This window comes from Hyla sarda, chromosome 1, assembly GCF_029499605.1.
Source record: "Hyla sarda isolate aHylSar1 chromosome 1, aHylSar1.hap1, whole genome shotgun sequence".
NCBI classification, from domain to species: Eukaryota; Metazoa; Chordata; class Amphibia; order Anura; family Hylidae; genus Hyla; species Hyla sarda.
In genome coordinates this window covers 406357294-406379618 of record NC_079189.1, presented here as the reverse complement: position 1 = coordinate 406379618, position 22325 = coordinate 406357294, and the positions used below count along the sequence as shown (strand labels likewise).

At 41.4% G+C, this 22325-nt stretch overlaps 1 protein-coding gene across 1 annotated transcript; it reads left to right on the top strand.

Annotated features, from left to right (window-relative positions):
- The first annotated feature begins 608 nt into the window (after positions 1-608).
- On the top strand, positions 609-19806 carry SLC39A2 (solute carrier family 39 member 2). Its single transcript, XM_056552262.1, has 3 exons — positions 609-723; positions 1651-1769; positions 19115-19806. Exons 1-3 carry the CDS (start codon positions 609-611, stop codon positions 19799-19801), a joined length of 921 nt encoding a protein of 306 aa, XP_056408237.1. The 3' UTR covers positions 19802-19806.
- The last annotated feature ends 2519 nt before the right edge of the window (positions 19807-22325 follow it).

The following is a 22325-nucleotide window of genomic DNA, read 5'->3' as shown; positions in this document are numbered from 1 at the left end:
TCAATTTGCAAAATGTCTTACACAGTATATAGAATGTAAAGAAAAGAATATGACAGATGAAAATATTAAGTAAAAGTGTCACTGTACCTTTGACCATACATATGCACTTCAGCATCTTATCTATCTCCATCAGCAGCAGAGAAAGGCCAGTTTGTCTATAATGAGTATTTGATAATGACTTTCGCAAACAAGATTATTGATACTGGAGAACTACTTGGCATTCTCTAGTTTTCCAAGTCCTTCAGTGAGTCACGGCATATTGGGAAAACCCAACAGACAGGTTTGACATAAGGAGTGGTAGACTTGGTAACAGTATTTAAAGAATTAAAAGTATTCGAAAGCAGTGGAGACGGAGGAGGAGGAGGAGGAGGAGGAAGAGGAGGAAGGAAATTATAGAACAAGCACATCATACTGGAACATCATAGATCAAAGAAGAAGGTTGAGAAGGGTGAAAATGGAAAACTGGAAATTATAAAGTGAACAATTTTTATGTGCAACAAGTAGGGATCAGGAAAAGTTTGAAAGCGGGTGACCAATACATCATTTGAACAACTTTTTTTTAGAAGATAAGACGGCAGTACATGTGTTAAGACCATACTAGTTGCATCATGGATCAGCTTCTGGATGTGAAGGTTGGATGTCTAGTGGCTCTTCTGTTCCTGACTTTGATTTGTGGTTTTGCACCTCCCTTTCTCAATTGGTTTATGAAAAGCAGAATCTCAGGTACTGAGTAAAAATCTATTTATATGTCAAAGCATAAAACTTAATATATTATTTATTCTCTACCAGTGAAATGTTCAAGAAAGTTTCCTTGAATTTAGATGTGTTTGAAAGTAGATTTTAAATAAGTAGAGCCCTTTATAGTCAGTGGGTAATAACGTGAATGGAATTCAATTCAGACTTTTTATGCCATTCTTCCCAAATTTACCAATTTTGACTTTAAACTGTGACATGCAAGTAACAGAGTGACAGCAATGATAACCAAAGGGGGGGGGGGGGGGGGGGAGGTCGGAGGGCTATTTCTCAATAACCTAAATGAAAACTTTCAATAAATGTCCTTTGCCTTGTTAACATGGAATATCATGAAATCGTTTTTCTGACTTATTTAAAAATCTTCATACTGCTTGGGATTCAATTAAAAGGAAAATGAAAACAACAACAAAAAAAAAAGAACAAGCTATTCTTTTGGCATCCAACACCAGTTTCCATTCTTCCCTGTGGACCTTAGAGGCCAGTGATGTGGGTTTACGTGCATATCACTGCTGAAGCCATGTAGAAAAGCCAACGGGGAGGACTGGAATGGCGGTGCTGGAAGCACTGAGGATTATACGGGTGAGTATAGCTTCATTCTGTAACACATTCCCAAGCAGTGGGCAAGTTTTAAATAAGTAGCAAAAATCCAATTTAGACAATCAAAAATACTGGCACTGTGACATGGTGAAGATAATATTGAGTCTTACATTAATTTTGATATCATAGGACATCAGTTATCATTTAATAAAGCAATAGAAGTCAGTTCTTGATATGTTTTAGTAACGTACTGGCAAAAGGACAGTACCACATATTTTTAGATTAAACAACATATCAGCCATTATATTCGAGAAAGCTGTGCTTTGGCTTTGATCCTCATTTGACTCATTATTTTTATAGGTACCTATGAATTGGTCATTTGCTTGATCAGTTCATTTGCCGCTGGCATCTTCCTGGGTGCCTGCTTGCTTCATGTTGTGGCAGATGCACTCACAGATATTGCTACAGAACTGTCATATGTAAGTATAAGTATACTAACTTATCTTAAAAACAACAGTTGATCTAAGGGTATTCATACACGTTGCAGTAGCCGCATTCCGTTACCCTGTGTTTTTTCTGTTCTTTGTACTTCCCATGAATCATCTACAATTTGCGGTAAACTGCGGAAACTAATGGTAAATCCATTGAGTACAAATTGCCAAAGCTCTTGGAAAATACAGAGAAAGCAGAGGGTAACTACACATGCTTACTGCAATGTATATAGGCACCCTTACTGTATTCTGGCGATATACATCACCATAAACTCCTGCAATAGCAGATAGTGACACTTCTCTTAACCCTTTAATGAATTGGACTATTTGGGCCTTGATTTCCAGAACAAAGTTTAACATTTTGTTATGCTAGTTTCTAAAAAAAAAAAAAACGTTCATTTCCTAGACTTTTTTTTTTAACCTTACTTTTCAGTAAAAATTTTATTTTTGTTCCATGGTCCTATTTTTATTTTATTATGCATTAGCCCATTATAAGTGTAGGAGATTCCAGTGATATCACACTTCAAGGATCATGGCAGAATTTTTCAGGTATTTTAAATAAATATGAAGTCACTCATATCACCCTTAACACACTGTCATGTGACCACAGAATTCCTGAGCTAACTAGATAGGATTACCGGTGGCATAACAGCTATCTAACTGTATTTGTATACATTAACCACTTAGGGACCACGGGCGTACAGGTACGCTCTGACACCCTGGTACTTAACCCCTTAAGGACCGGGGGTTTTTCCGTTTTTGCATTTTCGTTTTTTGCTCCTTGCCTTTAAAAAATCATAACTCTTTCAATTTTGCACCTAAAAATCCATATGATTGCTTATTTTTTGCGCCACCAATTCTACTTTGTAATGACGTCAGTCATTTTGCCCAAAAATTGACGGTGAAATGAAAAAAAATCATTGTGCGACAAAATTGAAAAAAAAAAAACGCAGTTTTGTAAATTTTGGGGGCTTCCGTTTCTACGTAGTACATTTTTCGGTAAAAATGACACCTTATCTTTATTCTGTAGGTCCATACGATTAAAATTATACCCTACTTATATAGGTTTGATTTTGTCGTACTTCTGGAAAAAATCGTAACTACATGCAGGAAAATTAATACGTTTAAAATTGTCATCTTCTGACCCATATAACTTTTTATTTTTCCGTGTATGGGGCGATATGAGGGCTCATTTTTTGCGCCGTGATCTTAAGTTTTTAACGGTACCATTTTTGCATTGATAGGACTTATTGATTGCTTTTTATTCATTTTTAAATGATATAAAAAGTGACCAAAAATGCACTATTTTGGACTTTGGAATTTTTTTGCGCGTACACCAATTGACCGAGCGGTTTAATTAATTATATATTTTAATAATTCGGACATTTCCGCACACGGTGATACCATATATGTTTATTTTAATTTTTATTTACACTGTGTTTTTTTTTATGGGAAAAGGGGGGTGATTCAAACTTTTAATAGGGGAGGGGTTAAATGATATTCATTCACTTTTTTTTCACTTTTTTTTTGCAGTGTTATAGCTCCCATAGGGACCTATAACACTGCACACACTGATCTTTATCATTGATCACTGGTTTCTCATAGGAAACCAGTGATCGATGATTCTGCCGCGTGACTGCTCATGCCTGGATCTCAGGCACTGAGCAGTCATTCGGCGATTGGACAGCAAGGAAGCAGGTAGGGGCCCTCCCGCTGTCCTGTAAGCTGTTCGGGATGCCGCGATTTCACCGCGGCTATCCCGAACAGCCCACTGAGTTAACCGGCAGCTTTTACTTTCACTTTTAGCCGCGCGGCTCAGCTCTGAGCATGTGGCTAAAGGGTTAATAGCGCGCGGCGCCGCGATCGGCGCTGCACGCTATTAGTGGCGGGTCCCGGCTTCACAATGACGCCGGGCCCGCCGTGATATGATGCGGGGTTACTGTGTAACCCCGCGTTATATCACGAAAGCAGGACCAAGGACGTACCTGTACGTCCTTGGTCCTACACTGTCATGTGACCACGGAATTCCTGAGCTAACTAGATAGGATTACCGGTGGCATAACAGCTATCTAACTGTATTTGTATACATTAACCACTTCGGGACCACGGGCGTACAGTTACGCTCTGACACCCTGGTACTTAAGGACCAAGGGCGTACCTGTACGCCCGTGGGAATTTCAGTCCCTGCCGTGCACCAGGCGGGGACCGGACTGTGGTGACTGCTGATATCTATTAGCAGGCACCCGTGCAAATGCCCAGGGGGGTCCTGAGACCCCCCCCCCCCATGTCGGTCACCGCAAATCGGCGGTGAATTTACATCGGTTATTTGCGGCGATTCCGGGTCATACGGGTCTCCGGTGACCTGGAATATAAGGGGGTTCGGGGTTGTCCAAGACACCTACGATCTCCCTGAAGGGATAGGAGTAAGGTGGCAGGGGGCAAACCCCCTATCCCTGCTATTGGTCGTTCAGAAGCGACGACCAATAGCAGATCGGGGGCAGGGGGGTTAATGTTCGGTTCCCTCGCTCTGCCCACCCACTGTAGTCTGGACAGAGCAGGGGAACTGACGGGGACCAACCCGAAGGTCCACTTACCATCAGCAGCGGCGATCGATGGCGGCAGCGATCGGCGGCAGCAGAGGATGGCGATGGGGCTCCCTAAATCCTACGGAAGCTGGTGAGTTGCCTAGTAACATTTGGAGGGCTACAGTTTGGAGACCACTATACAGTGGTCTCTAAAACTGTAGCCCTCCAAATGTTGCAAAACTACAACTCCCAGCATGCCCAAACAGCAAACAGCTGTCTCGGCATGCTGGGAGTTGTAGTTGCGTACCTCCAGCTGTTGCATAACTACATCTCCCAGCATGCCCTTCAGCGATTAGTAGGTGCTGGGAGCTGTAGTTTTGCAACAGCTGGAGGCACACTGGTTGGAAAATACTGAGTTAGGTAACAGAACCTAACTAAAGGTTTTCCAACCAGTGTGCCTCCAGCTTTTGCAAAAGTACAACTCCTAGCATGCACGGTCTGTCAGTGCATGCTGGGAGTTGTACTTTTGAAACAGCTGGAGGTTTCCCCCCCATGTGAATGTACAGGGTACATTCACACGGGCGGGTTTACAGTGAGTTTCCTGCTTCAAGTTTGAGCTGCTGCAAATTTTTCGCCATAGCGCAAACTTCTAGCTCACTGTAAACCCCCGCCAGTGCGAATGTACCCTGAAAACACTACACTACACTAACACATAATAAAGGGTAAAACACTTCATTTACACCCCCTTACACTGTCCCCTCCCCAATAAAAATGAAAAACGTATCGTACGGCAGTGTTTCCAAAACTGATCCTCCAGCTGTTGCAAAACAACAACTCCCAGCATTCCCGGACAGCCACTGACTATCCAGGCATGCTGGGAGTTTAGCAACAGCTGGATGCACCCTGTTTTTGAATCACTGGCATAGAATGTCCACCCCTATGCAATCCCTAATCTAGTCCTCAACTCTCGCTCTTTCACTTCGGAGCCCTGTTGTAGTTTAAGGAAACAGTTTAGGGCCCCATATGGGGTATTTCCGTACTCGGGAGAAATTGCACTACAAATTTTGGGGGGCTTTTTCTCCTTTCTGTAAAAATTTTACACTAGCATGCAGATGTTGCCCCATACTTTTTATTTTCACAAGCAGTAAAAGGAAAAAAAGACCCCCAAAATTTGTAACGCAATTTCTCCTGAGTACGAAAATATCCCCTATGTGGACGTGAAATGCTTTGCAGACCCACAACAAGGCTCAGGAGTGAGAGCGCACTATGTACATGTGAGGCCTAAATTGGTCATTTGCACAGGGGTGGCTGATTTTACAACGGTTCTGACATAAATGCAAAAAAATTAATACCCACATGTGACCCCATTTTGGAAACTACACCCCTCACGGAATGTAACAAGAGGTATAGTGAGCCTTAACATCGCACAGGTTTTTGAAGAATTTTCATTAAAGTTGGATGGGAAAATGAAAAAAAATATATTTTTATAATGCTGATGTTACTCTAAATTTTTCAGAAGGGAAAATAGGAAAAAAGCCCCCAAAATTTGGAACACCATTTCTTCTGAGTAAGAACATACCCCATATGTGGATGTAAAGTGCTCTGCGGGCGCACTACAATGCTCAGAAGAGAAGGAGCGCCATTGGGCTTGTGAAGAGAAAATTTGTCCGGAATTGAAGGCCACGTGTGTTTACAACGCCCCCATAGTGCCAGAACAATGGACCCCCCCACATGTGACCCCATTTTGGAAACGACACCCCTCATGTAATGTAATATGGGGTACAGTGAGCATTTATGCCCCACTGACGTTTGACAGATCTTTGGAACAGGGGTCCGTGAATATGAAAAATTAAATTTTTCATTTGCACAGCCCACTGTTCCAAAGATCTGTCAAATGCCAGTGAGGCGTAAATGCTCACTGCACCCCTTATTAAATTCTGTGAGGGGTGTAGTTTCCAAAATGAGGTCACGTGGGGGGTCCACTGTTCTGGCACCATGGGGGGCTTTGTAAACGCACATGGCCCCTGATTTCCATTCCAAACTAATTCTCTCTCCAAAAGCTCAATGGCGCTCCTCCTCTTCTAAGCATTGTAGTTCGCCAGCAGAGCACTTGATGTCCACACATGGGGTATTTCCATACTCAGAAGAAATGGGGTTACAAATTTTGGGGGCCATTTTCTCCTATTACCCCTTAAAATTTGGGGAAAAAAAGCATTTTAGTAAAAAAAAATTTTTTTTTTTCATTTACACATCTAACTTTAACAAAAAGTCGTCAAACACCTATGAGGTGTTAAGGCTCACTGTACCCCTTGTTACATTCCTTGAGTGGTGTAGTTTCCAAAATTGTATGCCATGTATTTTTTTTCTCGCTGTTCTGGCACCATAGGGGCTTCCTAAATGTGAAATCCCCCCCCAAAAACAATTTCAGCAAAATTTGCTTTCCAAAAGCCAAATGTGACTCCTTCTCTTCTGAGCATTGTAGTTCGCCCACAGAGCATTTAACGTCCTTACATGGGGTTACAAATGTTTTTCTTCCTAAATGCGACATGTCCCCCAAAAACCATTTCAGCAAAATTCACTCTCCAAAATCCCATTGTTGCTCCATCCATTCTGAGCCCTCTACAGTACCCGCCGAACACTTGACATACACATATGAGGTATTTCCTTACTCGAGAGAAATTGGGTTACAAATTTTGGGGGGCTTTTTCTCCTATTACAACTTGTAAAAATTTAAAAACTGGGTCTACAAGAACATGCGAGTGTAAAAAATGAAGATTTTGAATTTTCTCCTTCACTTTGCTGCTATTACTGTGAAACACCTAAAGGGTTAACACACTTACTGAATGTCTTTTTGAATACTTTGAGGGGTGCAGTTTTTATAATGGGGTCATTTGTGGGGTATTTCTAATATGAAGGCCCTTCAAATCCACGTTGAAACTGAACTGGTCCCTGAAAAATTCTGATTTTTAAAATTTTGTGAAAAATTTGAAAATTGCTGCTGTACTTTGAAGCCCTCTGATGTCTTTGAAAAGTAAAAACATGTCAACTTTATGATGCAAACATAAAGTAGACATATTTTATATGTGAATCAATATATAATTTATTTGAAATGTCTATTTTCCTTACAAGCAGAGAGCTTTAAAGTTAGAAAAATGCTAAATTTTCAAATTTTTCATAAAAGTTTAGAATTTTTCACCAAGAAATGATGCAAGCATCGACAAAAATTTACCACTAACATAATGTAGAATATGTCACGAAAAATAATTTCGGAATCAGAATGAAAAGTAAAAGCATCCCAGAGTTATCAATGCTTAAATTGACAGTGGTCAAATGTGCAAAAAACTCTCTGGTCCTTAAGGAGAAAATAGGCTTGGTCCTCTTCCCCCCCCCCAAGAAAAGTGCATTTATCTGAAATTGCTATATCCATAGAACACGCTGCAGCCTTAGGACTTCCTTGACCTACCTTCCACAGCTTCTGTTCTTCTTGTGTTTGGTGCTTACCGCTGGTCTTCTGTAGGGCTCTGGGAATTCCTTCTGCGGGTCTAAAGGGGTGTGTGTTAGTCTATGAAGCGAGTGCAGGAGCTGCAATCGCTCAATAGATGGTGAATGACGCTACAAATAGCAGTCAACACTTTCAGTCAATAATGCCAATGTGTATCATTTAACCCTTTAAGTGCCCTGATCAATAGTTATCATAGCACTTAAGAGCTTGACTAACAGGTCAGGTGCCCAGTCAACATTCCAGCAACATATTTGCGGGTTGTCAATTGGTTTTTATGGCAGCCAGAGGCCTTCACTAGGTCTCTGTGCCTGCCACAGGGTGATCTTATAATAGAATATGCAATAGCATGGCACTGATCAGAATAAGGATTCCAAGCATTGCTTATAAAAGTCTCCAAGAGGGACTTAAAAAGTTGAAATAAAATATAAAAAAAGTGACTCCCAACCAATAAAATTTCAAATCACCCCCTGTTCCCATTAATTGAATAAAAATTAAAATACATTTATTTGGTATATAAAAAGGTAACATTATTAATTACCTTACAGTAGAAGTAGTAAACAAAGGCAAGAAAACACAGAAAAAAAAATCAAGAAATCACAACAATCAACACATTACATGATATATCTATATATATATAAAACTCAATGTGTGTGTGTATGTATGTATGTATGTATGTATGTGTGTATGTTCCAGCATCACGTCCAAACGGCTAAAGATATTAACATGAAACTTGGCACACGTGTTACTTATATGTCAACAACAAACATGGTATAGGTGATTTAAAGTGTAGCTCCCACCAAGTAATATATAATCTAATATGTCCCTACCTATTAGTAATCTAGCCCTAACCCCCTACCTGGCTTTAAAACATTTTTAAATCGCTTTAATAGAGCAGATTTAGTGCTTCTAAATCTGCTCTATAAAGCAGGGCAGGAAGCAGCGCTTCCCAGCAGGCACGACGTCACTGATGCCTTGCTGGGCGCTTGCTTCCACCCTCAGATCGTCTATGGAGCGCTCCTGTCGGAAGCGCGCATAGATGGTCTGCCAATAGCACGGCAGGCAGCTCCGGGGTCTCCTCCTCCCTGTTTACCTGTGCATGTGCTATCCAGGGAGGAGGAGTAGAGGAGCATCGCCGGCCAGCCGTGCACGATATTACAGCCGAGACCCGACTAATATAAGACCTCAGATCAGACTTACCCATCCGGATGAGTGCGCGCGCTGCCTCCGGACAGGGTAACGGGGGCGGACGGGGCCGCGTGCGAGGCCAGTGGAGCTGGCCAATGCGCGCAGCCCCAGCTATCAGCGTGCTCGCTCTTGCCTGTTTGATTGACAGATGGGAGCGAGCACAGCAGTGCCTGAATTTCGACTCATTGCCAGGCTGAAATGAGTCGAAATTCAGTGGTGACGTCACTGCTGAATGCATTCGGCCACTAGGAGGGCGACCCCTAGTGGCCGAATTTTAAAGTGATTTTAAACTTGTTTAAAATCACTTTTTTTAATTAAAGTATATTAGAGATATGTTGTAGTACTTAAGTACTACAACGTATCAATTTTTTTACTTCATGACAGTGACAGTGCCCATTTAACCCTTTCTCACCCCCATTTGCCAGGGGCGGGGTTTATGTTTAAAGTCCCATACAAGTCTATGGGAAATATATGTTACTGACTTCCAAACGGCTGGAGATATTTCCATAATATTTGGTCACGTTACTTATATGTCCACTTAAAATATAGGATAGTTAATTTAACCCTTAACTACCCCCATTTGTGAGGGTCGGGTTTTTTGTTTAAAGTCCCATGCAAATCAGTGGGAAATGTATGTTCCCACATAACTTCCATACAGCTGGAGATATTTCAATACCTGGTACACATATTACAGGTCGGGATATGAGGACGGGATGGGAGGTCGGGATAGGAGGTCGAGATAGGAGGTCGGGATAGGAGGTCGGGATAGGAGGCCAGGATATGAGGACGGGATATGAGGTCGGGATAGGAGGCCAGGATATGAGGACGGGATAGGAGGATGGGATAGGAGGTCAGGATAGGAGGTCAGGATAGGAGGTCGGGATAGATGGCAGGAAAGGAGGTCGGGATAGAAGGTCGGGATAGGAGGTCGGGATAGATGGCAGGAAAGGAGGTCGGGATAGGAGGTCGGGATAGGAGGTCGGGATAGGAGGTCGGGATAGGAGGTCGGGATAGATGGCAGGAAAGGAGGTTGGGATAGAAGGTCGGGATAGGAGGTCGGGATAGGAGGTCGGGATAGGAGGTCGGGATAGGAGGTTGAGATAGGAGGTCAGGATAGGAGGTCGGGATAGGAGGATGGGATAGGAGGACGGGATAGGAGGTCGGGATAGGAGGTCGGGATAGGAGGTCGGGAAAGGAGATTGGGAAAGAAGGTCGGGAAAGGAGGTCGGGATATGGGGCTGAGATATGACAACAATATCTGAGGATGGGATATGAAGTCAAAAGCTTCCTCCTTTGTTTATTTTCCTCCCCAACAAGGATTAGGGAGGAAAAACCATGCAACGCCGGGTATTCAGCTAGTCTCTTATAAAATAATAAAAATAAAATAAAAAAAGGTTCATCTAAGCCAGTGTTTCTTAAGTGCGGTCCTCAAGCACCCCCAACAGGTCATGTTTTCAGGATTTCCTTAGTCTTTCACAGGTGATATATATATGGTCAGTGAATCAAGCATCACCACAATTATATCACCTGTGAAAGACTAAGGAAATCCAGAAAACATGACCTGTTGTGTTTTTTTTTATTTTATTATTTTTTTTTAAATCAAATGGTGCCAGAAAGTTAAACAGATTTGTAAATTACTTCTATTTAAAAATCTTAATCCTTCCAGTATGTATTAGCTGTTGTATACTACAGAGGAAGTTGAGTTGTTCTTTTCTGTCTGACCACAGTGTTCTCTGCTGACATCTCTGTTCATGTCAGGAACTGTCCAGAGTAGGAGCAAATCCCCATAGCAAACCTATCCTGCTCAGGACAGTTCCTGACATGGACAGAGGTGTCAGCAGAGAGCACTGTGGTCAGACTGAAAAGAAATTCAAAAAGAAAAGAACTTCCTCTGTAGCATACAGTGGCTGGAAGGATTAGAGTTTTTAAATAGAAGTAATTTACAAATCTGTTTAACTTTCTGGCACCAGTTGATTTTAAAAAAAAAACATTGTTTTCCACTGGAGTACCCCTTTAAAATTGTAAAAAAATGTTCTTAAAAAAGAGAGACTAAGCCCCTCCAATATTCCTATTTCAAAATTAGAATAATGTAAAAAATAAATAAATACATTTAATATGGCTGCATACTTACATGTCCAAACTATCAAAATATAATGTTACAGATCCTGTACGGTTAATGGCGTAAATGTATATAAAAAATATCAAAGACCAAAATTGCTGATTTTTGGTCACATCCAATCGCAGAAAAAGTCACGCACAATAGTACAAAAACTACAGATCATGGAGCAAAAGATCAGCCTTTATAAAGCCTGTATATAAAAATGTAAAGCACTGCAATAAGTGCATTGCTTAAAAATGAAACCCCTCAAAAATAGCAAAATTTTGTTTTTCTTTAGAATTTTGCCCTACAAATAATATGTTTTTGGTTTTGCCATATATTTTATGGTAAAATGAAAGGTGTTATTACAAAGTACAATTTGTCTGCAAAATACAAGCCCTTACATGGGTCTGGAGGGGGGAAAATAGAGTTATAGCTCCTAAAAGGTGAGGAGGAAAAACTAAATTACAAAAATATAATAAGCTGTGTCCTCAAAGCCAAAATAGGTTGTCTCCTTAACCCCTTAAATGGGCACTGTCACCAACTTTATTTTTTGATATGTTGTAGTACTTATGTACTACAACATATCTCTAATATACTTTTATTATTTATTTTTTTAATTAAAATGCTTTAATTTACATTTGAAAACTGGCCACTAGGGGTCTCTCTCCTAGTGGCCGGCTGCAGCCTGGCGTGACGTCACGCCTGAAAAAGGACTGATGCGGCCGGGCATCGGTCCTTTTTCATTCAGCCTGCGCTCGCTCCCTGCCTGTCAATCAGACAGGCAGGGAGCGAGCGCATTGGCTCCCCGGCCACTGGCTGGGAGGCCACTCCTCCCGCACATCACCGCCGCCGCCTCGTCGCCACCGCTGTCCCTGCACGCCCGCTGCCGGACTCTGCAGTAAGTGTAATGAGGGAATGGGGTATGCGGGAGGGGGGTTTGTGATGGAGGGAACGGGGTATGCGGGGGGGGGGGGAGGGAGGGAGACGGAGGGGACGGGCTAGCGCCGCATGTAACTAACTAATAGTTTATCTACACAGGGTGCCCCCAGCTGTTTCAATACTACAACTCCCAGCATGCCCTGACAGCCAATAGATGTCAGGGCAAGCTGGGAGTTGTAGTGGTAAAACAGCTGGAGGCACCCTGTGTAGATGAACTAAGGGCAGAAGTCCCATCCCCAGCAGGCATCAGTGACGTGGTGCCTGCTGGGGAAGTCTGCCTGGTAGTGAGCACACTGCCAGGCAGACAAAAGGCATTTTTAATAAAGTAAAAGTAAAAATTAAAAGCAGGGAGGGGGTTAGGGATAGATTGGTAATAGGCAGGGACAGAAAAAAAATAGGATGGTGGGAGCTACCCTTTAAGGACTCAGGGTTTTTCAGTTTTTGCATTTTCGTTTTTTCCTCCTAACCTTTTAAAAATCATAACCCTTTCAATTTTCCATCTAAAAATCCATATTATGGCTTATTTTTTGCGTCACCAATTCTACTTTGCAGTGACATTAGTAATTTTACCCAAAAATTCACGGCGAAACGGAAAAAAAAAATCATTGTGCGACAAAATCGAAGAAAAAAGCCATTTTATAACTTTTGGGGGCTTCCGTTTCTACGCAGTGCATATTTCGGTAAAAATGACACCTTATCATTATTCTGTAGGTCCAAACGGTTAAAATTATACCCTACTTATATAGGTTAGATTTTGTCGCACTTCTGGAAAAAATCATAACTACATGCAGGAAAATTTATACGTTTAAAATTTTTATCTTCTGACCCCTATAACTTTTTTATTTTTCCACTTACAGGGCGGTATGTGGACTCATTTTTTGCGCCGTGATCTGAAGTTTTTGTCGGTATGATTTTTGTTTTGATCTGACTTTTTGATCACTTTTAATTTATTTTTAATGGTATAAAAAGTGACCAAAATACGCTACGTGTACGCCATTGACCGTGTGGTTTAATTAATGATATATTTTTATAGTTCTGACATTTACTCACGCGGCAATACCACATATGTTTATTTTTATTTTTATTTACACTGGTTTTTTTTTATGGGAAAAGGGGGGTGATTCAAATTACTATTATTATTAGGGAAGGGGTTAAATGACCTTTATTAACACTTTTAAAAAAATATGTTTTTGCAGTGTTATAGGTCCCATAGGGACCTATAACACTGCACACACTGATCTCTCATGCTGATCACTGGTGTGTATTAACACCCCTGTGATCAGTGTTATCGGCGCTTGACTGCTCCTGCCTGGATCTCAGGCACGGAGCAGTCATTCGGCGATCGGACACCGAGGAGGCAGGTAAGGGCCCTCTCGGTGTCTTGTAAGCTGTTTGGGACGCCGCGATTTCACCGCGGCGGTCCCGAACAGCCCAACTGACTAGCCGGGATAGTTTCACTTTCACCTTAGAAGCGGCGGTCAGCTTTGACCGTCGCTTCTAAAGGGTTAATACCGCACATTGCCGTGATCGGCGATGTGTGGTATTAGCCGCGGGTCCCGGCCGTTGATGAGCGCCGGGACCGACGCGATGTGATGCGCTTCATATCGCGGGAGGCGGCGCAGGACGTAAATATACGTCCTGCATCGTTAAGGGGTTAAAGGGGTATTCTTTTCCCAATAAATTGATGCAATAAGCCAGCAAATGAAAAAATATATATATTAAACTTACTAAAAGCATATTTTTTCCATAAATGCTATTTTTCTGCAGATGTTTACTATTGGTCCTGTTTATTGTTGATTGCTGGTTTCCAATGGTTATGACCAGGAGTCAAGTCCTGGGAAAAAGTGTGGGAACTCACTCAAAATTTCCACTCAAGGACAGGTCCTGCAGGACTCCTGCTAATGGGAATGGTGTTCCTGCTGTGAAAAAAGTGCAGGAACACAGTTCCCACATGCGTTCTTACAGGACTTGACCCCTGGTTATAACCACCACTGCCATCTTGCAGTGATTGCTGCGCTTGTGCATTGCACTGCCTTCTTTTGTAATAGAATGGCAAGGTTCTTGGAAGCACGCATTCTAACATATGCGCAGTAACTCTCGGCTTGTGGCCCTCTTCAATGTTACTGCTCCCGGGCCTGTGCACTAGTAAGTACTGAAGCTGTAAGCGCAGAAGTACAGAGTACTGCTGTGTGTTCTCAGTACTGGCATGTGCAGATAACAATGAAGATATCAGACAAGCACAGTGTTTACTTTAGCTGCCAGGGGACAACAGATAGTGATTGCTATCTAAAATACTGATAAAAGTACCTGGGCAGAGAACACACAGTACTCCTGCTCTCACAGCTCCAAGGCTTGTTAGTCCACTAGCCAGGGAGAAGTCCCATTGCACATCCAATGCTGATCTATACAAGCTGTGGTGGGCTGGGTGCCACATGCCTGACTTGTCAATCATCCACCAACATCCCACCTTGACTTCGGACAGGCGATAACAGCACAGCCTCTGTAGCAAGTTGAATGGGGCACGTGGAAATAACCAGGGACGTGCACACATAGACATAAAGAGGGGCTTGAGCCCTTGCCGTTTTTCTGCACCTGCCCTTTGATGCCCAAATGACAGGCATATTATTGCATTTTGATGTGATTGGTGCAAAATCACAGTACAATTACGGCGAAAACACCAGATTGCAATAATATAAACATTGTCATATAGTTGTTTGAACAGCACAAACACCATTACAGGACCTTTTAAGTACCTTTTAAGACCTGTGATTATATCATCAGGTCCTGAAAATGATTATCCCTGTACTGTGACATCACTATGTGTATTATCTCTGTACTGTGACATCACTGTGTGTATTATCCCTGTACTGTGACATCACTGTGTATTATGCCTGTACTGTGACATCACTGTGTGTATTATCCCTGTACTGTGACATCACTGTGTGTATTATCCCTGTACTGTGACATCACTGTGTGTATTATCCCTGTACTGTGACATCACTATGTGTATTATCTCTGTACTGTGACATCACTGTGTGTATTATCCCTGTACTGTGACATCACTGTGTATTATGCCTGTACTGTGACATCACTGTGTGTATTATCTCTGTACTGTGACATCACTGTGTGTATTATCCCTGTACTGTGACAACACTGTGTGTATTATCCCTGTACTATGACATCACTGTGTGTATTATCTCTGTACTGTGACATCACTGTGTGCATTATCCTTGTACTGGGACATCACTGTGTGTATTATACCTGTACTGTGACATCAATGTGTGTATTATGCCTGTACTGTGACATCACTGTGTATTATCCCTGTACTGTGACATCACTGTGTGTATTATCCCTGTACTGTGACATCACTATGTGTATTATCTCTGTACTATGATATCACTGTGTGCATTATCCTTGTAATGTGACATCACTGTGTATTATGCCTGTACTGTGACATCACTGTGTGTATTATCTGTGTACTGTGACAACACTGTGTGTATTATCCCTGTACTGTGACATCACTGTGTGTATTATCTCTGTACTGTGACATCACTGTGTGTATTATGCCTGTACTGTGACATCACTGTGTGTATTATGCCTGTACTGTGACATTACTGTGTATTATCCCTGTACTGTGACATCACTGTGTGTATTATCCCTGCACTGTGACATCACTGTGTGTATTATCCCTGTACTGTGACATCACTATGTGTATTATCTGTGTACTGTGACATCACTGTGTGCATTATCCTTGTAATGTGACATCACTGTGTATTATGCCTGTACTGTGACATCACTGTGTGTATTATCTGTGTACTGTGACAACACTGTGCGTATTATCCCTGTACTGTGACATCACTGTGTGTATTATCTCTGTACTGTGACATCACTGTGTGCATTATCCTTGCACTGGGACATCACTGTGTGTATTATGCCTGTACTGTGACATCACTGTGTGTATTATGCCTGTACTGTGACATCACTGTGTATTATCCCTGTACTGTGACATCACTGTGTATATTATCCCTGTACTGTGACATCACTATGTGTATTATCTCTGTACTGTTACATCACTGTGTGTATTATCCCTGTACTGTGACATCACTGTGTGTATTATCTCTGTACTGTGACATCACTGTATATATTATCCCTGTACTGTGACATCACTGTGTGTATTATCCCTGTACTGTGACATCACTGTGTGTATTATCCCTGTACTGTGACATCACAGTGTATAATATTCCTGTACTGTGACATCACTGTATATATTATCCCTGTACTGTGACATAACTGTGTGTATTATCCCTGTACTGTGATATCACTGTGTATATTATCCCTGTACTGTGACATCACTGTGTATATTATCCCTGTACTGTGACATCACTGTGTGTATTATCCCTGTACTGTGACATCACTGTGTGTATTATCCCTGTACTGTGACATCACTATGTGTATTATCCCTGTACTGTGACATCACTGTGTGTACTATCTCTGTACTGTGACATCACTGTGTGTATTATGCCTGTACTGTGACATCACTGTGTGTATTATGCCTGTACTGTGACATCACTGTGTGTATTATCTGTGTACTGTGACAACACTGTGCATAATTACCCCAGAACTTCAATAAAAAGCGGCACTCCAAAAAATGCAAATGCCTTTCTAAAGCCAAGGCTTGAGAAAGGCCTCATGGTGAGGCTGAAACGTCACAATGTACTTAATGGGTGAATAAAAGACACAGATTTTTCTGCATTTTTTGGAGTGCCGCTTTTTATTGAAGTTTTGTGGATGGAAAGTTTTGGAGTCTGAACCAATTAAAGCTGAGCACCCATTTGTGACTATAAGTAATTTTTACAGTGCCAGCCTGTCATTCATTTCTTTTTTGTGCATAATAACCCTGTACTGTGATGTCAGTATGCATATGAACTGTTTACTTCAATGTCAATGTTCGTATTATCTCAGTACAGTACATGGTTAATAAGCATAGGAATGTCATAGTACAAGGATAATAGGGGAGATTTATCAAAACCTGTCCAAAGGAAAAGTTGCCCAGTGGCAACTGTGTATATTATCCCCGGTGACGTGACCTCAGGTCTGAACGTAGCAGCGCGCCACGCCGGAGTTCAAAGCACCTCCCCCAGGCAGCCACACTGACAACCCAGGGCAGTAAGTAAGATCCAGCCGTAGAGTTGCTTGGCAACCGACGCCGTGTGGGACGCCGCTTGCGAGTGAGTCGGATAATCCAATCTAGACATCCAATATGACAGTATTTGCCGAGGTCAAACGAGCCCCCCTTTACGGAGCCTCGCGCCCCCCCTGGGGGGCACGCCCCACTATTTGAGAAGAACTGCAGTAGAGGGATTATATACAGTGATGTCACAGTACAGAGATTATATACAGTGATGCCACAATACAGGGATAATACACACAGTGATGTCACAGTACAGGGATAATACACACAGTGATGTCACAGTACAAGGATAATACACACAGTGATGTCACAGTACAGGGATAATATACACAGTGATGTCACAGTACAGAGATAATATACACTGTGATGTCACAGTACATGGATAATACACAGTGATGTCACAGTACAGGGATAATACACAGTGATGTAACAGTACAGGGATAATACACACAGTGATATCACAATACAGGGATAATACACACAGTGATGTCACAGTACAGGGATAAAACACACAATGATGTCACAGTACAAGGATAATACACACAGTGATGTCCAGGGATAATACACACAGTGATGTCACAGTACAGGGATAATACACACAGTGATGTCACAGTACAGGGATAATACACACAGTGATGTCACAGTACAGGAATAATACACAGTGATGTCACAGTGCAGGGATAATACACACAGTGATGTCACAGTACAGGGATAATACACACAGTGATGTCACAGTACAGGGATAATATACACAGTGATGTCACAGTACAGAGATAATATACAGTGTGATGTCACAGTACATGCACCCACGAGAAGAATGGACGAGTATAGACGTCCAGGTGCGGGAACGCCCGCCAACCTGGACGTCTATACTCGTCCATGGTCGTTATCGGGTTAAAAAAAATAAAAAATATGAAAGAAGCGATCTGATTGGTTGCTATGAGCAACTCAGCAACTTTTCCTCTGGACAGGTTTTGATCAATCTCCCCCGCTGTTTGCTGACAGCACATTGCCCTTTGTAATAGAGCATGTGTGGCTGACAGAAGTAAAGGACTGCACCAATGATCCAGTGATTATTTGTGTGGCCCTGCCCACCCAATACCAGCTCGGTATCTTGGGGGCTGATCTAGAAGAACTGTGGTAAATGAATTCCAGGGATTATAGAAAACTGTATGATTTTCTATTTTATGAATAAAAGAAAAGGAAAAAAAAAATAATAAACCAGGATAATCCCCTTAGAATAAATAAAAAGTATGATAGCAATAGGGAATTTAAAGCAACATGTTTAACATACTTAGTCATGCAGATACTTTTTTATATGCCCTTTATGCGCTGCCCTTTAAGTATCAATTATCTTTCAAATTTTTTTTATTGGTTTTAAATACAATGTATATAAGTATTCAAGCATACCAATTTAACATTGACATAGTAAAGGTAAGTAAAGTAAAATAAGGGAAATAATAATATAAGTAAAGAAAGTGAATAGAAAGGTTGTAATAAAACCAAAAATTCAGTAAATTCCATTTAGGCCGAAACCAACAATAGACTAATATTATATCTTATTAACTGAGATGGTTTCACACAGTGTGAAACATTTGTTTAGCTAAATCTATGTGTAAAGTGTGTAACTCTGGTCCCTGTTTTGCGAGGTTGGATGGAATAGCACAGATCTTCTCACTATTTCCATTCAGCCAGGTCTTGTAAAAAAAAGTCATCCATCATAGATCTATACGTCAGGGGCTCCCTCTCTTGGTATACATCTGATGGACACTGCTGACACAATGTGAAAGCAGCCATAAAACTGGAATGTGTCTAACAATATATAAAGACCAAGCATCTCAAAATTACAAATGACATAATCTTGAAATTCATATTCTTTCCTTTCCACAGATCGATTATCCTATGGGAGAGCTGATCTTGTCTTTGGGCTTCTTCTTAGTCGTTTTCATTGAACGTGTTGTTCTGCAGATTTCTATGTCTTTTCAGAGGTCAAATCAAGATGACCTTCCATTGCCATCTATTCCAACATCCCCTGATGCTAATTTCCCAGAAAAAGGAGAACCTCCAAGTGAGATAGCAATACTGCCTGAAGAGCCCCATAATCATATCCACCCTAATATGTATTCTCTTTCCTCTTTCCGCTCCTTGATTCTCTTCTGCTCCCTTTCTGTCCACTCCGTGTTTGAAGGGTTAGCTATTGGTCTTCAATCAAAATATGCCAGCGCTCTTCAAATTGCAATTGCTGTGCTCATCCACAAGGGCATCATTGTCTTCAGCCTTTCATTGAAGCTAATACAGAGCAGGACCACAAAAGTCTGGCTCAGTATTTATATAGTGATCTTCTCACTGATGTCTCCCATTGGAATTACAATTGGCATTGTTGTTACATTGAAGAAGAGTGCTATTGTAACTGTAGTGCAGGCCGTCCTAGAAGGCATTTCATCAGGAACATTTGTGTATGTTACCTTTCTGGAAATTCTTCCATCTGAACTCAATTCAGGGACAAGACCAATTCTTAGGCTTTTTTTCATTGTTATTGGTTTTACCATAATGGCAGTCATAGCTATTTGGGCTTGATGAGAATCTTGGGGGATTGCCATGTAATGTTATGGTCCTCTGCTGACCAAACAAGATGTATTACCATTATACCTTAGTACCCTACTTCAGAATTTATTGTACCCTACCTCAAATAAGATTATATATATATATATATATATATATATATATATATATATATAGATGCAAATCATAAAATGTTGCAGTATCTTGTAATACCTTTTTAATTGGACTAACAGCATTTTGAAGAGACAAGCTTTCGAGATTCCTCCCTTTATCAAGTCCAAAGCAAGTAAAAAGAAAATCTGAATATAATATGACCCTAAGGTTTCATTCTGACTGCCGCTCTGATCACCTGAACTGACTGCATCATAGATCCCTATGATAAATCCTTATGATAGAGCCATATAATGCTTTGAGTTCAGGTCATTAGACCTGGGGCCAGGCTGGGACTAGCAACTGTAATACAGATGCAGAAATAAGCCTGCATTATGCTCATGAGAAAGAATGAAGGAGTGAAGTAGTTTAGGCATGCATAGGATAGGCATAAGGCGATCCTTCATATAAGATAGGGCAAGGGACTATTCAAAGATCGCTCTGTAATGCCCGCCCTGCACTATTTTTTAAATTTTTATTTTTTTACTATTTTGAGGTCCATATTTTCTTTCCCTGACATTATATACCAACACATATACAGCTCTGCAGTATGCATATTATACACACAGTACACTTCTGCAGATAAATTGTTGACATACAGCTCTGCTGCACACACACAGCTCTGCTGCATACACACAGCTCAGCTGCGCATAAGCTCACAGCTCTACACATACATACATAGTTCTGCTTCACCTACCTATATTCACAGTTCTGCTGCGCACACACACACATGCACACAAGCACACACACATAGGCCCTCATTTACTATTCTAAACCCGACCTCTTTTGTCGGGTTATTTTGTCCCATATTTATCTGCGCCATGTCGCAGACATCGTGCGCCAGTCTGCGACAGGATGCAAAATTTTTTCCCGACGGACCCGATGTGGATTCTCCCAAACCCGAAAAAGGGGCGTAACCCGACATTTCTGAGCTTTCCCACGTATTTATAAAGGTTTCCAACCCAAATTTGTTGTATTGTTGTGGATTTTTTCCCGAGAGCTCAGAGGAGTTGGAAACCAAAACCAACAAAACCCACGTGCGACAAACAGGATGCGACATAATAATAAATATCAGGGGAAATAAGCAGTCGGGTAAGAAAGCAAGATAGACTTACAACCCGATTTTCTTAGTAAATGAGGGCCATTGATTCAAATAAACACAAGTCCCTGCACATGTGTAGTACCTATTCTTTAGTCCTGTTATTTTTTTGATTCCTCCCAGGTATGTGACTGATCCTATGCCTGTGACAATAAAGGTCCTGCAGATGTTATAACTTGCATTTTGTGTGTTTATCTGAAAAAGAAAATAATCATTTTGACTTTTACACTGTTATACAACAGATTAATAAAGTTTGAAATTTTTTTCAAAATTGTCTTCTCTTCTTTTTATGCTTTCACTGCCCCCTTATTTTTATTCAATACCTACCAACGGCACCCAAAACTACTTCAGCCCCCTGGATTTCTGCACTACCAAAGTGGCGGTATTGCTTGCTCATTGGGAAACACTGCTCTAGACAAAGCAAGCACATTGGTAAGTATACCTCTATTAAACACTCACGTTTAGATGCTCAGCTCAATGGCTTCTTTATTCTTTATTGGCCCATATACTGTACAGACGTGTTCGGCGGGGCGCCGGACTCAGACCGGTGAGCAGCATACCTCTCTCAAACAATAGGTTTTAAAAATCAGCATGGAGGAATAAAGGGTCACACTCACCGGATCTTCGTGCAGAGATGCTATCTTTATTATCTTCGGTGCAACATACACGGACGGGACATAGTAAAAGACGCTGCAAGTCAGAACATCACTGGGTGACTGCCGTTGCACGTGAGCAAGACACGCTTTATCACACACTCATCGCACACGCATGAAAAAAATTCTTGTATATTTGTAATATGTTTTCACAATATGAATCAGTTTAGCCATATTTTTCTTAATGGGAAAACCCCTTTAATGTCACTTCTTCAAAGAACAATCCAGGCTAAATTGATGCACTATGTTATTGCAAAAGTAGGACCTAGTAGATGGGGCATGGTACAGGGATACCTTCTTTGGTGTCCTTTCGATTTTTGGCATAGACACAATCATGTCTATTTTAACACAGTACTTGTTAAAGGCTTATCTCTATCCAAACTTTAATATGCAGGCTTTTAATGGTGATTCAACCCAACCACCTATACCTCTCCAGTCATCCTTCATGAAATGGTTTTGGTTGGCAAGGTCCTCACCTTTAACGGGAAACTGACAGCCGGTTTACCCACACTAAACCCAATACATTTGGTTTTAGTGGAGGTAAATCAGGTTGCAATGAGGCATCACTTACCCAGACTTACACATCTGGGTAAGTGATACCTCGTTGTAATATAATTTGCCGCCACTTTAATCCCAT

Bases quoted from the DNA above. Each gene is read 5' to 3' on its own strand.
- SLC39A2 (XM_056552262.1), top strand. From the start codon at position 609: ATGGATCAGCTTCTGGATGTGAAGGTTGGATGTCTAGTGGCTCTTCTG. The intron at 724-1,650 runs GTACTGAGTAAA...TTATTTTTATAG, and splicing joins TATGAAAAGCAGAATCTCAG to GTACCTATGAATTGGTCATT. The intron at 1,770-19,114 runs GTAAGTATAAGT...TCCTTTCCACAG, and splicing joins TTGCTACAGAACTGTCATAT to ATCGATTATCCTATGGGAGA.